The sequence below is a fragment of the Panulirus ornatus genome, chromosome 18 (genome assembly GCF_036320965.1).
Source record: "Panulirus ornatus isolate Po-2019 chromosome 18, ASM3632096v1, whole genome shotgun sequence".
Lineage (NCBI taxonomy): Eukaryota > Metazoa > Arthropoda > Malacostraca > Decapoda > Palinuridae > Panulirus > Panulirus ornatus.
Window position 1 is genome coordinate 60,031,592 of NC_092241.1, and position 16,137 is coordinate 60,047,728.

The 16,137-nt window shown below is 41.0% G+C and overlaps 1 protein-coding gene across 1 annotated transcript in view; it reads left to right on the forward strand.

Annotated features, from left to right (window-relative positions):
• The window catches only part of LOC139755173 (solute carrier family 12 member 9), a 290,342-nt gene that overhangs the window by 115,679 nt on the left and 158,526 nt on the right, over positions 1-16,137 (forward strand). Inside the window, exons 6-7 of the mRNA XM_071673343.1 lie at positions 8,342-8,573; positions 13,307-13,486. Coding sequence (XP_071529444.1) covers positions 8,342-8,573; positions 13,307-13,486 — 412 coding nt within the window. The remainder of the gene's footprint in view (positions 1-8,341; positions 8,574-13,306; positions 13,487-16,137) is intronic.

Sequence of the window (16,137 nt, forward strand, 5' to 3'; positions counted from 1 at the left end):
TGGTATTGCAGTGGAATTTATTAAAAAAGGGGGTGACTGTATTGTTGACTGGTTGGTAAGGTTATTTAATGTATGTGTGACTCATGGTGAGGTGCCTGAGGATTGGCGGAATGCGTGCATAGTGCCATTGTACAAAGGCAAAGGGGATAAGAGTGAGTGCTCAAATTTCAGAGGTATAAGTTTGTTAAGTATTCCTGGTAAATTATATGGGAGGGTATTGATTGAGAGGGTGAAGGCATGTACAGAGCATCAGATTGGGGAAGAGCAGTGTGGTTTCAGAAGTGGTAGAGGATGTGTGGATCAGGTGTTTGCTTTGAAGAATGTATGTGAGAAATACTTAGAAAAACAAATGGATTTGTATGTAGCATTTATGGATCTGGAGAAGGCATATGATAGAGTTGATAGAGATGTTCTGTGGAAGGTATTAAGAATATATGGTGTGGGAGGCAAGTTGTTAGAAGCAGTGAAAAGTTTTTATCGAGGATGTAAGGCATGTGTATGTGTAGGAAGAGAAGAAAGTGATTGGTTCTCAGTGAATATAGGTTTGCGGCAGGGGTGTGTGATGTCTCCATGGTTGTTTAATTTGTTTATGGATGGGGTTGTTAGGGAGGTGAATGCAAGAGTTTTGGAAAGAGGGGCAAGTATGAAGTCTTACATAAGTATACTTATATATATATCTCTCTTTTTTAACCAGGTATTCTCAATCACCGGTCCTTTTTCAGCGCACAAAACTACAAGCTCTTCACCATTTTCATTTACAACACTGAACACCTCATGTACACCAATTAATCCCTCAACTACCACATTACTCACATTTGCATTCAAATCACTCATCTCTATAACCCAGTTTCATGCATCAAAACTCATGCCTCTCATGATCTTTCTTCTCATGCCCAGGTGCATAGGCATCCATCTCTCTCCATCCACTTTCGGTTTTACCCATATCAATCTAGATTTTACTTTCTTGCATTCTATCACATACTCCCACAACTCCTGTTTCAGGAGTAGTGCTACTCCTTCCTTTGCTCTTGTCCTCTTGCCAACCCCAGACTTTACTCCCAAGACATTCCCATACCACTCTTCCCCTTTACCCTTGAGCTTCATTTCACACAGATCCAAAATATCCAGGTTCCTTTCCTGAAACATACTACCTATCTCCTTTTTTCTTATCTTGGATACATCCACACGCACTTAGACACCCCAATCTGAGCCTTCGAGGAGGATGAACACTCCTTGCATGACTCCTTCTTCTGTTTCTCCTTTTATGTATATATACGTATATAATGGGATGGCCTTCAATAAGGCCTCAGCTGCCTGTGCTGTCACAGCTAACATAGAATAACTAATTTATCCCAAACATCTCTCTTACTCTTTCATTACTTATTTGATCAAACCACCTCACACCACATATTGTCCTTAAACATTTAATTTCCAACTCATCCACCCTCCTCCTTACAACCATATCTATCGCCCATGCCTCCCAGCCATATAGTATTTTTGGAAGTACTATTTCGGTTAACATACCCATTTTTGCTCTCCAAAATAACATTCTCTCCTTCCACACATTCTTCATTAATCCCAGAACTTCCCCCCCTCCCCACCCTGTGACTCTCTTCTGCGTCCATGGTTCTGTTCACTGCTAAGTCCACTCCCAGGTATCTAAAACACTTCACTTCCTCCAATTTTTCTCCATTCAAACATTATTTATATTTCATTTATCATACTTTGACGCTGTCTCCTGCATTAGCTAGGTAGCGCAAGGAAACAGATGAAAGAATGGCCCCACCCACCCACATACACATGTATATACATGCACGTCCACACAGGCACATATACATACCTATAAATCTCAACGTATACATATATATACACACTCAGACATATACATTTATACACATGTACGTGATTCATACTGTCTGCCCTTATCCATTCCCGTCGCCACCCCGCCACACATGAAATGACAGCCCCTCCCCTCGCATGTGCGTGAGGTAGCGCTAGGAAAAGATAACAAAGGCCACATTCGTTCACACTCAGTCTCTAACTGTCATGTATAATGCACCGAAACCACAGTTCCCTTTCCACATCCAGGCCCCACAAAACTTTCCATGGTTTACCTCAGATGCTTCACATGCCCTGGTTCAATCCATTGACAGCACGTCGACCCAGTATACCACATCATTCCAATTCACTCTATTCCTTGAACGCCTTTCACCCTCTTGCATGTTTAGGCCCCAATCGCTCAAAATCTTTTTCACTTATCTTTCCACCTCCAATTTGGTCTCCCACTTCTTGTTCCCTCCACCTCTTACACATATATCCTCTTTGTCAATCTTTCCTCACTCATTCTCTCCATAAGACTAAACCATTTCAAAACACTCTCCTCTGCTCTCTCAACCACACTTTTTATTACCGCACATCTCTCTTACCCTTTCATTACTTACTCGATCAAACCACCTCACACCACATATTGTCCTCACACATCTCATTTCCAGCACATCCACCCTCCTCTGCACAATTCTAACTATAGCCCACGCCTCGCAACCATATAACATAGTTGGAACCACTATTCCTTCAAACATACCCATTTTTTCTTTCCAAGATAACGTTCTCGACTTCCACACATTTTTCAATGCTCCCAAATAACTTGTCCCTGAACCCTACTGAACCTAATGACCTTGCTCTTATTCACATTTACTCTCAATTTCTCCTTTCACACACTTTTCCAAATTCAGTCACCAACTTCTGCAGTTTTTCACTTGAATCAGCCACTAGAGCTGTATCATCAGCAAACAACAGCTGACTCACTTCCCAGGCCTTCTCATCCCCAACAGACTACATACTCACCCCTCTCTCTCCAAAACTCTTTCATTTACCTCCCTAACCACTCTATCCATAAACAAATTAAACAACCTTGGGGACATCACACACCCCTGGCACAACCTGACATTCAGTGGGAACCAATTACTCTCATCTCATCCTATTTGTACACATGCCTTACATCCTTTGGAAAAACCTTTCATTGCTTCTAGCATCTTACCTTCCACACCATATACTCTTAAGACCCTCCACAAACCATTTCTATCATCCCTGTCATATGCCTTCTCCAGATCCATAAATGCTTCATACAAATCTATCTGTTTTTCTAAGAATTTACCACACACATTGTTTAAAGCAGACACCTGATCCACACATCCTCTACCACTTCTGAAATCACACTGCTCTTCCCCAATCTGATACTCTGTACATGCCTTCACCCTCTCACTCAATACCCTCCCATATAATATCCCAGGAATAACAAACTTTTCTTTTTTTCTTTTTTTTTTTTGCTTTGTCGCTGTCTCCCGCGTTTGCGAGGTAGCGCAAGGAAACAGACGAAAGAAATGGCCCGACCCACCCCATACACATGTATATACATACACGTCCACGCACGCAAATATACATACCTACACAGCTTTCCATGGTTTACCCCAGACGCTTCACATGCCCTGATTCAATCCACTGACAGCACGTCAACCCCGGTATACCACATCGATCCAATTCACTCTATTCCTTGCCCTTCTTTCACCCTCCTGCATGTTCAGGCCCCGATCAAACAAAATCTTTTTCACTTCATCTTTCCACCTCCAATTTGGTCTCCCACTTCTCCTCGTTCCCTCCACCTCCGACACATATATCCTCTTGGTCAATCTTTCCTCACTCATTCTCTCCATGTGCCCAAACCATTTCAAAACACCCTCTTCTGCTCTCTCAACCACGCTCTTTTTATTTCCACACATCTCTCTTACCCTTACGTTACTTACTCGATCAAACCACCTCACACCACACATTGTCCTCAAACATCTCATTTCCAGCACATCCATCCTCCTGCGCACAACTCTATCCATAGCCCACGCCTCGCAACCATACAACATTGTTGGAACCACTATTCCTTCAAACATACCCATTTTTGCTTTCCGAGATAATGTTCTCGACTTCCACACATTCTTCAAGGCCCCCAGAATTTTCGCCCCCTCCCCCACCCTATGATCCACTTCCGCTTCCATGGCTCCATCCGCTGCCAGATCCACTCCCAGATATCTAAAACACTTCACTTCCTCCAGTTTTTCTCCATTCAAACTCACCTCCCAATTGACTTGACCCTCAACCCTACTGTACCTGATAACCTTGCTCTTATTCACATTTACTCTTAACTTTCTTCTTTCACACACTTTACCAAACTCAGTCACCAGCTTCTGCAGTTTCTCACATGAATCAGCCACCAGCGCTGTATCATCAGCGAACAACAACTGACTCACTTCCCAAGCTCTCTCATCCCCAACAGACTTCATACTTGCCCCTCATTCCAAAACTCTTGCATTCACCTCCCTAACAACCCCATCCATAAACAAATTAAACAACCATGGAGACATCACACACCCCTGCCGCAAACCTACATTCACTGAGAACCAATCACTTTCCTCTCTTCCTACACGTACACATGCCTTACATCCTCGATAAAAACTTTTCACTGCTTCTAACAACTTGCCTCCCACACCATATATTCTTAATACCTTCCACAGAGCATCTCTATCAACTCTATCATATGCCTTCTCCAGATCCATAAATGCTACATACAAATCCATTTGCTTTTCTAAGTATTTCTCACATACATTCTTCAAAGCAAACACCTGATCCACACATCCTCTACCACTTCTGAAACCACACTGCTCTTCCCCAATCTGATGCTCTGTACATGCCTTCACCCTCTCAATCAATATCCTCCCATATAATTTACCAGGAATACTCAACAAACTTATACCTCTGTAATTTGAGCACTCACTCTTATCCCCTTTGCCTTTGTACAATGGCACTATGCACGCATTCCGCCAATCCTCAGGCACCTCACCATGAGTCATACATACATTAAATAACCTTACCAACCAGTCAACAATACAGTCACCCCCTTTTTTAATAAATTCCACTGCAATACCATCCAAACCTGCTGCCTTGCCGGCTTTCATCTTCCGCAAAGCTTTTACTACCTCGTCTCTGTTTACCAAATCATTTTCCTTAACCCTCTCACTTTGCACACCACCTCGACCAAAACACCCTATATCTGCCACTCTATCATCAAACACATTCAACAAACCTTCAAAATACTCACTCCATCTCCTTCTCACATCACCACTACTTGTTATCACCTCCCCATTTGCGCCCTTCACTGAAATTCCCATTTGCTCCCTTGTCTTACGCACTTTATTTACCTCCTTCCAGAACATCTTTTTATTCTCCCTAAAATTTAATGATACTCTCTCACCCCAACTCTCATTTGCCCTTTTTTCACCTCTTGCACCTTTCTCTTGACCTCCTGTCTCTTTCTTTTATACATCTCCCACTCAATTTCATTTTTTCCCTACAAAAATCGTCCAAATGCCTCTCTCTTCTCTTTCACTAATACTCTTACTTCTTCATCCCACCACTCACTACCCTTTCTAATCAACCCACCTCCCACTCTTCTCATGCCACAAGCATCTTTTGCGCAATCCATCACTGCTTCCCTAAATACATCCCATTCCTCCCCCACTCCCCTTACTTCCATTGTTCTCACCTTTTTCCATTCTGTACTCAGTCTCTCCTGGTACTTCCTCACACAAGTCTCCTTCCCAAGCTCACTTACTCTCACCATCCTCTTCACCCCAACATTCACTCTTCTTTTCTGAAAACCCATACAAATCTTCACCTTAGCCTCCACAAGATAATGATCAGACATCCCTCCAGTTGCACCTCTCAGCACATTAACATCCAAAAGTCTCTCTTTCGCGCGCCTGTCAGTTAACACGTAATCCAATAACGCTCTCTGGCCATCTCTCCTACTTACGTAAGTATACTTATGTATATCTCGCTTTTTAAACCAGGTATTCCCAATCATCAGTCCTTTTTCAGCACATAAATCTACAAACTCTTCACCATTTCCATTTACAACACTGAACACCCCATGTATACCAATTATTCCCTCAACTGCCACATTACTCACCTTTGCATTCAAATCACCCATCACTATAACCTGGTCTCGTGCATCAAAACCACTAACACACTCATTCAGCTGCTCCCAAAACACTTGCCTCTCATGATCTTTCTTCTCATGCCCAGGTGCATATGCACCAATAATCACCCATCTCTCTCCATAAACTTTCAGTTTTACCCATATTAATCGAGAATTTACTTTCTTACATTCTATCACATACTCCCACAACTCCTGTTTCAGGAGTATTGCTACTCCTTCCCTTGCTCTTGTCTTCTCACTAACCCCTGACTTTACTCCCAAGACATTCCCAAACCACTCTTCCCCTTTACCCTTGAGCTTCGTTTCACTCAGAGCCAAAACATCCAGGTTCCTTTCCTCAAACATACTACCTATCTCTCCTTTTTTCACATCTTGGTTACATCCACACACATTTAGGCACCCCAATCTGAGCCTTCGAGGAGGATGAGCACTCCCCGCGTGACTCCTTCTTCTGTTTCCCATTTTAGAAAGTTAAAAAAACCCCATCCATAAACAAATTAAACAACCATGGAGACATTACACACCCCTGCCGCAAAGCTACATTCACTGAGAACCAATCACTTTCCTCTCTTCCTACATGTACTCAAACTTATATCTCTGTAATTTGAACACTCACCTTTACCCCCTTTGCCTTTGTACAATTGCTCGATGCATATATTCCGCCAATCCCCAGGCACTTCAGCATGATCCATACATACATTGAATGTCCTGAACAGCCAGTCAACAACCCAGTCACCCTCTTTCTTAATAGATTCTACTGCAAGATCGTCCAAACCTGCCACCTTGCCGGATTTCATCTTCCACAAAGCTTTCACTACCTCCTCTCTTAACCAAACCATTCTCCTTGATCCTCTCACCTTGCACACTACCCTGACCAAAACACTCTATATCTGCCACTCTATCATCAACACATTCAACAAACCTTCAAAATACTCACTACATCTCCTTCTTACTTTATCACTACCTGTTATTACTTCCCCCCTTGCGCCCTTCACTGATGTTCCCATTTTGTCCTCTTGTCTTAAGTACGTTATTTATCTCCTTCCAAAACATCTTTTTATCCTTCCTAAAGTTTAATGATACTCTCTGACCCCAACTCTTCTTTGCTCTCTTTTTCAACCCTTGCATGTTTCTCTTGACCTCATAGTATACCTAAGTTTATAGACTATTTGTCTAAACTTTTGAAGGTATTTATTTCTCCAAACATACCCATTTTTGCCCTCCGAGATGACTTTCTCGCCTTCCTCTCATTGTTCAACGCTCCCCGAACCTTTGCCCCCCTCCCCACCCTGTGACTCACTTCTGCTTCCATGGTTCCATCTGCTGCTAAGTCCCCTCCCAGATATCTAAAACACTGCACTTCCTCCAGTTCTCCATTCAAACTTGCCTCCCAGTTAACTTGTCCCTCAACTCTACTGAACCTAATAAGCTTGCTCTTATTCACATTTACTCTCACCTTTCTTCTTTCACACATTTTTCCAAACTCAGTCACCACCTTGAGCAGTTTCTTACTAGAATCAGCCGCTAGAGCTGTATTGTCAGTGAACAACAACTGACTCACTTCCCAAGCCCTTTCATCAACAACAGACTGCATACTTGCTCCTCTCTCCAAAACTCTTGCATTCACCTCCCTAATGTATGCTTAGTGCAGGGGATTACATACAAGCATATAGACTTGAAAGGTTGCTCAGCAAACTACAAAATCTTGCTAAAACTAGGGTGCTATATACTTTTTTTCACTATCAATTGTACTGGGTTATAGCATGATTGGATATGCCACAATATGTTGTTCTAAGCATTACCTAGTTGGTCAGGGTGTATTTTGTAAAAAGAATATTTTCCTTCATACTACATATTACAAAAAGGTTATTGCTTTTTATATAAGAGGCTGAAACCTTGCCTAGGAATTATATCTTTCATGAAGATGAAAGACATTAAAAATAGCTAAGAAATAGTGCTTAAAGTGACAGTTAAGAAACTAAGATGTTAATGGAGCAGTTGTATGAGGAATGTACTAATGGAGGATACTGTGGAAATATAATCAAGTTATAGTGTGTGAAGGAATTTTGCTTGAGCCACTACACTTTTTAGTAGGAGAGGGACTTATAGGATGTAGACAAATACTGTTTTACAGAAAAAAATCCTCAAAGGAAAGTTCAGGGTTATTATGATGGAATCATTTGTGGTTTGGATTCTGTGGTTCAGTTAGAAATGTTCTTACAAATTTTGGTAATTCAGAAGTGATGTCATACTTCTTTATTATTAAAAATGTTCACTAATTTGCCATTTACTTTGCAGGTTTCTATTCCAGCTGCCAATCCCCTTGTGAATAGCTCATATGAGTTGAATGGCACATATACAGGATTTTCAGCTAAAACTTTGAGGGAAAACTTGGTAGCAAATTTCTCTCGTGACTACACTACTTGCAGTGGTGACGACTATGAAAGCTGCAGTGTAGTCAACTTTGCTGTAACTTTTGGAGTCTTATTCAGTGGTGTGACAGGAATTATGGCTGGAGCTAATATGTCAGGTAAGTATATTTCATTTTGCTAGTCTTTTACAATGTAACTGATTAGTTGTGCTTAGGAAACATACTTCATAGACATTTTCAAACACAAGAGCTTAAAAAGACACTTTGAAACATGCCAGCATGCACAGGAACCTTTTTGATTTTTTTTCATAATGCTCAAGACCAACATTTTATCTCACCATATCACTTTTCAACTTCCTGCAAACAGATTGAAGGGGCATAACTTACCAGAATTTTATTAATTTTCATATTATTTGGGTTGTATTAAATGGCTTTTTTAGCTTATATTCTAGATTGCTTGAACTTTCTGATCCACACATTTTATATACTGTAAGTTTGATTGTCTAAATTGATGTTTTGAAGGTTTATGTATTAGAAGGTATATTACAAATGTCCTCCCCTCTTTTTTTTTCTTTTTAATTTTCCAAAAGAAGGAAGAGAGAAGGGGGCCAGGTGAGGATATTCCCTCAAAGGCCCAGTCCTCTGTTCTTAATGCTACCTCGCTAACTCAGGAAATGGCGAATAGTATGAAAAAAAATATTACAAATGTGACCAGTTCAAGGGTTGCATTATCTTTTTTACTAGTGATATTTAAGAAGTTCATGTGTCTCAGTTAGTGATTAATTATACAGTAATTTATCAGCAGTCAGGGCCTGAAAATTCGTGAGGGTTAAAGGCATACCTAGGATAAAGTGAATTGGAATGATGTGATGTACTGGGGTTGACATACTGTCAGTGGAGTGAACCAGGTGCTCTAGCTTTTTAATCACACACCCATGAGGCAAAGTGTCACATACTTTCTACCAGTCCAAATACAAAGAGTCTGCCTAATCTTTCCTTCTGTCCAGGAATGAGTTCACTCATTTGTAGAAAACAAAGAGGTTAGATACACATGGTTCTCTAAAACCTTTTGTCTCTCACTTGCAGAATTTCTCTTTTGTAGAAAATCATCCACTTGCTCTCTAGTGATCTTTACCAGACTTTACATATCACACTTATTAGCCAGATCAATCTGCAGTTCTATGCCTGTTCCTGGTCTCCTTTCTTATATAGGTATGATGTTTGCCCTTTTCCATTCTCTCAGTACTTTGCCTCTCCAGTGATATCTTGTTATCTACACATCTTCAGCACATATGGCAGAATTTTATTAGGACCATAAACCTTGTGTGGGTCAAGTCCTTTCATTATTATGTTGATATCCTTTCCTGTTATGTCAACTATTTTCAAAACCTCCTCCCCACTCCATCTCATTGGTGCTGGGGCTTTAGTGCTTCCACTTGAAAAACACTTTTTATCTTATTACTCAGTTCCTTACATATCCTTACATCGTCCTTTACAGTTTTCCCTTTTGAATCCCTTAGCCTGATTTGATACTCCTTAACTGACAAGTGACTCCTGATAAATTTATAGAAAAGTTTTGGAATTTCTTTGATTGAGGGTTAGAGACAAGAAAGCATAAGAGAAAATAGTGCAAGACAGAAATGCAAATTGCAATAATGAAAGGAATGTTTGGAGACCAACAACAAATGAAGAACCATCAGCATTGCTGGCCTGTGAATATTGCCAAAAAAAGTGAACTAACAGTAGTGGAAACACCTAGCCATTCTCTTCACCCTTACAATAATACCATTAATACTTTCACAAACATTCTTACATTACTTATGACATCATAATGATCTACAGTCATCATCATATAATACTATGGAAGCTATGTTCCTGCCACATTTCAACTTAGAGTTGCTTACTTTTAACAAAATACTCTCATGTAATTAGCATCTCAACCTGTCCTGAACATGTCACAAGAAAAACACTGCTGTTCTCCAGACAGGTTATAATTTATCCAATCAGACTGACCTCAATGCAGATATCTCAGATGGTGATAATGATACTAAGAAACTGTATGATGATGATGATTTAACAGAATGTATTCTTGACCCTTGTGGTAAGCACCTAGTTGGTTAGTGCAGTGAAGATGAGCAACAGGTGGCTGGTGCAGCAGTGATGTCAGGCAAGCAGTCACTGGAAGTGAAGAATTACAATTCTAACATGCACATGTTCACTAGTATCTACAATAGATATATACATTGCCTGCCATTGAAGTTGGCATAAAGGGGCTGTGGCACAAACATCTAGGATAAACATGAAAAAATACCATGAAAACTGAGTATTCACCGCCAACAAGTACTCTATTTGTTTCCCTATCCTCTTTATACATTCCTTGAAATGACAAGGAACTGAATCAGCAAGGTTCTGAAGACATTTAGGGTCCCACTTTGTATGAATTTCAAGAATGGTAGCCTCCAGCTTAGGTAGTACTGATAAGTTTTCTACTAGATTCAGATCCAATGAAGATCCAAGCCAGTCACTGGAAAAGAGAGACTTTTGGATGTAAATGTGCTGATAGGGGCAACTGTAGGGATGTCTGATCACTGTCTTGTGGAGGCGAAGGTGAAGATTTATAGAGGTTTTCATAAAAGAGGAGATAATGTAAGGGAGAAGAGAGTGGTGAGAGTAAGCGAGCTTGTAAGACTTGTGTGAAGAAGTACCAGGAAAGATGGAATGTAGAATGGCAAAAAGTGAGAGGAAATGAGATGAGGGAGTGGGTGAGGAATGGAATGTATTTAGAGAAGTAGTGATAGCAAGTGCAAGAGATGCATTGGGCATGCAAAAGGTGGGCAGATTAGAAAGGGTAGTGAGTGATGGGATGAAGAAGTAAAGTTGTTAGTGAAAGAGAAAAGAGGGGCATTTGGACAGTACTTACAAGGAAGGAGTGCTAATGACTGGGAGATGTATAAGTGAATGAGCCAGGTGGTCAAGAGGAAGGTGCAAGGGTTGAAAAATAGGGCAAATGGGAACATCAGTGAAGGGGGCATTGGGGTAAGTGTTAACAGGAAGTGATTGAGTATTTTGAAGGATTGTTGAATGTAATTGATGATATAGTGGCAGTTGTAGGGTGTTTTGGTTGGGATGGTATGCGAAGTGAGAGAGTTAGGGAGAGAGGTTTAGTGAAGAGAGAAGAGGGGGTGAAAGCTGTGCAGATGAAATTTGGCAAGTCGGCAGGAGTGGATGGGATTGCAGTTGAATTTATTGAGAAAGGGGGTGACTGTGTTGTTGATTTGTTAGTAAGGATATGCTGTGTATGTATGGATCATGGGGAAGTGCCTGAGGATTGGCGGAATGCATGCATAGCACCACTGTACAAAGGCAAAGGGGGTAAAAGTGTGTGTTTAAACTACACAGGCATAAGTTTATTCACTATACCTGGAATTTTTTTTTTTTATGTTGAAGGTTCCAGTCATTTGTATTGATTGGGAGGGTGAAGGCATGTACAGAGCATCAGATTGGGAAGGAACAGTGTAGTTTCGTAAGTGATAGAGGGTGTGTGGATCAGGTGTTTACTGTTAAGAATGTATGTGAGAAATAGAAAAACAGATGGATTTGTATGTATTATTTATGGATCTGGAGAAGGCATATGATAGGGTTGATAGAGATACTTTGTGGAAGCATGTGTGGAATAGTGTATGTCAGGGAGGCATGTAAGGACAGGGATAAGTAGACTCTTTTGTTGTCGCTATATCCCCTTGATAGGGGTTCTAAGAGGGAATACACGTCAGACATATAGATTGATAAATAGTAAGAAACTGCCATCCACAGCCTGACTTTACAGACTATTGCTCTGGTTGGATCATGTCCTATTTGTATACAACATTGCTCCAATTCATTCTGTTAAATGCCTGCCACTTCTGAATGTTCAGGCTCAGATATTCAAAAACCAACTTTATCCTTTCCTTCTGTATTTGAAGTCTCCTCTTACTCTTTACTTTCTCCACTTCAGACACATAGATTCTCACTCATAGGTCTTCATTTATCCTCTACATATACTTTGAACTATGTCAGCGCATCCAGGTCAGCCCTCTCAGTTGAACTGTCCATACTACCAAACTTCTCTTTGATGTCATTTTTTACACAATCAACACTTCTCATGTTATTTGTAGGTATTTCATTTTCAGCACTTTTTTTTTTTTTTTTTTAAGGCCAAAGAGTCACATCCATACAATGCTGTTAGGACTACCATCCTTTGAAACACTCTTTGGTCCCCTCTCAGACATTGGTCTTGTCTTCCATACACTCCTTAACATGCTTTGTACCCCCCCCGTCATCATGTGACTCTCGTCTCCCCCTCCATGGTTCTTTTCTGCCAAAACCATTCCCAGTTCTCCACGTCCTTGAGATCCTCCCCATTTAAACTCTCACTCAAACCATTTTGTCTGTATCCTCCCAGCTGTGCATCAGTACCATACTTTTGTTGACATTTACTTTCACTTTTTCCTTTAACACACTGTTGTAAGATTGTTTTGAAATATGCTTTTCCAAACATTAGTTTTCTGATGCTTGAGGGAGGAGCTTGAGAAATGTGAGTGTGAAGAGAAGGTGAGTAGAGAGAAAGGCTGGACAATATGGAGAAGCATTATGTGTGTGATGTGTTGTGCTTTGGGGATTGAAGACAGTCCTGAATGAACATGTTTTGTAGTAGTGGCTGAAGGAGCAAAAGAAGCCACATAGTTAATAGAAAACTAAGGTGGAATTTCTTCCTTATGCCACCTATAGTTTTCACTTGTTTTACAAGCAACCATGGCTTAATGAATTTATGTAGCCACTCTGTGTGTTGGTGTATTGGAAAGCTTTTATGAAGTAAAATGCTTGGTAATTTTTGTACACCTCTATTTTTTTAGGAGAACTAAAGGAGCCAGGACGGAGCATTCCATGGGGTACTCTAATGGCAACTTTTTTCACATTTTTGACTTATCTGCTGTTGTTTGTTCTGACTGCTGCTACATGTGAGAGATTCCTACTATGGAACAATTACATATTCATGATGGGAATCAACATGTGGAAGCCATTTGTTACCATTGGTAAGTGAAAATCTAATCTATGCTTATGTTGATATATTATTTATTTATTCATTTATTTATTTATTTTGCTTTGTCGCTGTCTCCCGCGTTAGCAAGGTAGCGCAAGGAAACAGACAAAAGAAATGGCCCAACCCACCCACATACACATGTATATACATACATGTCCACCCACGCAAATATACATACCTATACATCTCAGTGTACACATATATATACACACACAGACATATACATATATACACATGTGCATAATTCATACTGTCTGCCTTTATTCATTCCCATTGCCACCTCGCCACACATGGAATAACAACCCCCCTCCCCCTCATGTGTGCGAGGTAGCGCTAGGAAAAGACAACAAAGGCCACATTCGTTCACACTCAGTCTCTAGCTGTCATGTAATAATGCACTGAAACCACAGCTCCCTTTCCACATCCAGGCCCCACAGAACTTTCCATGGTTTACCCCAGACGCTTCACATGCCCTGGTTCAATCCAATGACAGCACGTCGACCCCGGTATACCACATTGTTCCAATTCACTCTATTCCTTGCACGCCTTTCACCCTCCTGCATGTTCAGGCCCCAATCACTCAAAATCTTTTTCACTCCATCTTTCCACCCCCAATTTGGTCTCCCACTTCTCGTTCCCTCCACCTCTGACACATATATCTTCTTTATTTATATATATTTATTATACTTTGTCGCTGTCTCCCGTTTTAACGATGTAGCACAAGGAAGCAGACGAGAGAATGGCCCAACCCACCTACATACACATGCATATACGTAAATGCCCACACACGCACATATACATACCTATACATTTCACTGTATACATACATATACATACACAAACATATGTACACATGTAGATATTCATACTTGCTGCCTTCATCCATTCCTGTCGTCACTCCACCATTCATGAAATGGCACACAGACACACACACGAACACTCTTACACACACACACACACACACACACACACACACACACCCGTTCGCATGTGAGGTAGCACTAGGAAAAGACAACAAAGGCTACATTCATTCACACTCAGTCTCTAGCTGTCATGTGTAATGCACAGAAACCACAGCTCCCTTTTCACATCCAAGCCCCACAAAACTTTTAATGGTTTACCCCAGATGCTTCACATGCTCTGGTTCAATCCATTGACAGTATGTCGACCCCGGTGTACCACGTCGTTCCAGTTCACTCTATTCCTTGCTCTGCCTTTCCCTTCTGTGTGTTCATTTAGGCCCCAGTTGCTCAAAATCTTTTTCACTCCATCTTTCCATCTCCAATTTGGTCTCCCACTTTTCGTTCCCTCCACCTCTGACACATATATCCTCTTTGTCAATCTTTACTCACTCATTCTGTCCATGTGACCAAACCATTTCAATACACCCTCCTCTGCTCTCAACCACACTCATTATATCACCACACATCTCTCTTACCCTTTCATTACTTACTTGATCAGACCACCTCACACCACATATTGTCCTCAGACATCTCATTTCCAACACATCCACCCTCCTCTGCACAACCCTATCTAGAGCCCACGCCTCGCAACCATATAACATTGTTGGAACCACTATTCCTTCAAACATACCCATTTTTACTCTCTGAGATAATTTTCTCGCCTTCCACACATTCTTCAACACTCCCAGAACCTTCCCCCCTTCCCAAACCCTGTGACTCACTTCCGCTTCCATGGTTCCATCCACTGCTGAATCCATTCCCAGATATGTAAAATGCTTCACTTCCTCCAGTTTTTCTCCACTCAAACTTACCACCCATTTAGCTTGTCCCTCAACCCGACTGAACCTAATAACTTTGCTCTTATTCACATTTCTTCTCAACATTCTTTTTTCACACAAACCTTCAAAATACTCACTCCATCTCCTTCTCACATCACTACTACTTGTTATTACCTCCTCAGTAGCACCCTTCACCGATGTTCACATTTGTTCTCCCGTCTTACGCACTTTATTTACCTCCTTCCAAAACATCTTTTTATTCTCCCTAGAATTTAATGATACTCTCTCACCCTAACTCTCATGTGCCCTCTTTTTCACCTTTTGCACCTTTCTCTTGACCTCCTGCCTCTTTCTTTTATACATCTTCCAGTCATTTGCACTTTTTCCCTGCAAAAAACATCCAAATGCCTCTCTCTTCTCTTTCACTAATAATCTTACTTCTTCATCCCACCACTCACTACCCTTTCTAATCTACCCACCTCCCACCTTTCTCATGCCACAAGCATCTTTTTCACAAGCCATCACTGCTTTCCTAAATACATCCCGTTCCTCCCTCACTCTCCTTACATCCTTTGCTCGCACCTTTTTCCATTCCGCACTCAATCTCTCCTGTTACTTCCTCACACAAGTCTCTTTCCCAAGTTCCCTTACTCTCACCACCCTCTTCATCCCAACATTCTCTCTTGTTTTCTGAAAACCTCTACAAATCTTCACCTTCGCCTCCACAAGATAATGATCAGACATCCCTCCAGTTGCACCTCTCAGCACATTAGCCTCCTAAAGTCTCTGTTTCCTGCGCCTATCAATTAACATGTAATCCAATAACACTCTCTAGCCATTTCCCCTACTTATACATATATTTATTTTTTTTTTTATTTTTTTTTTTTTTTTTTTTGCCGCTG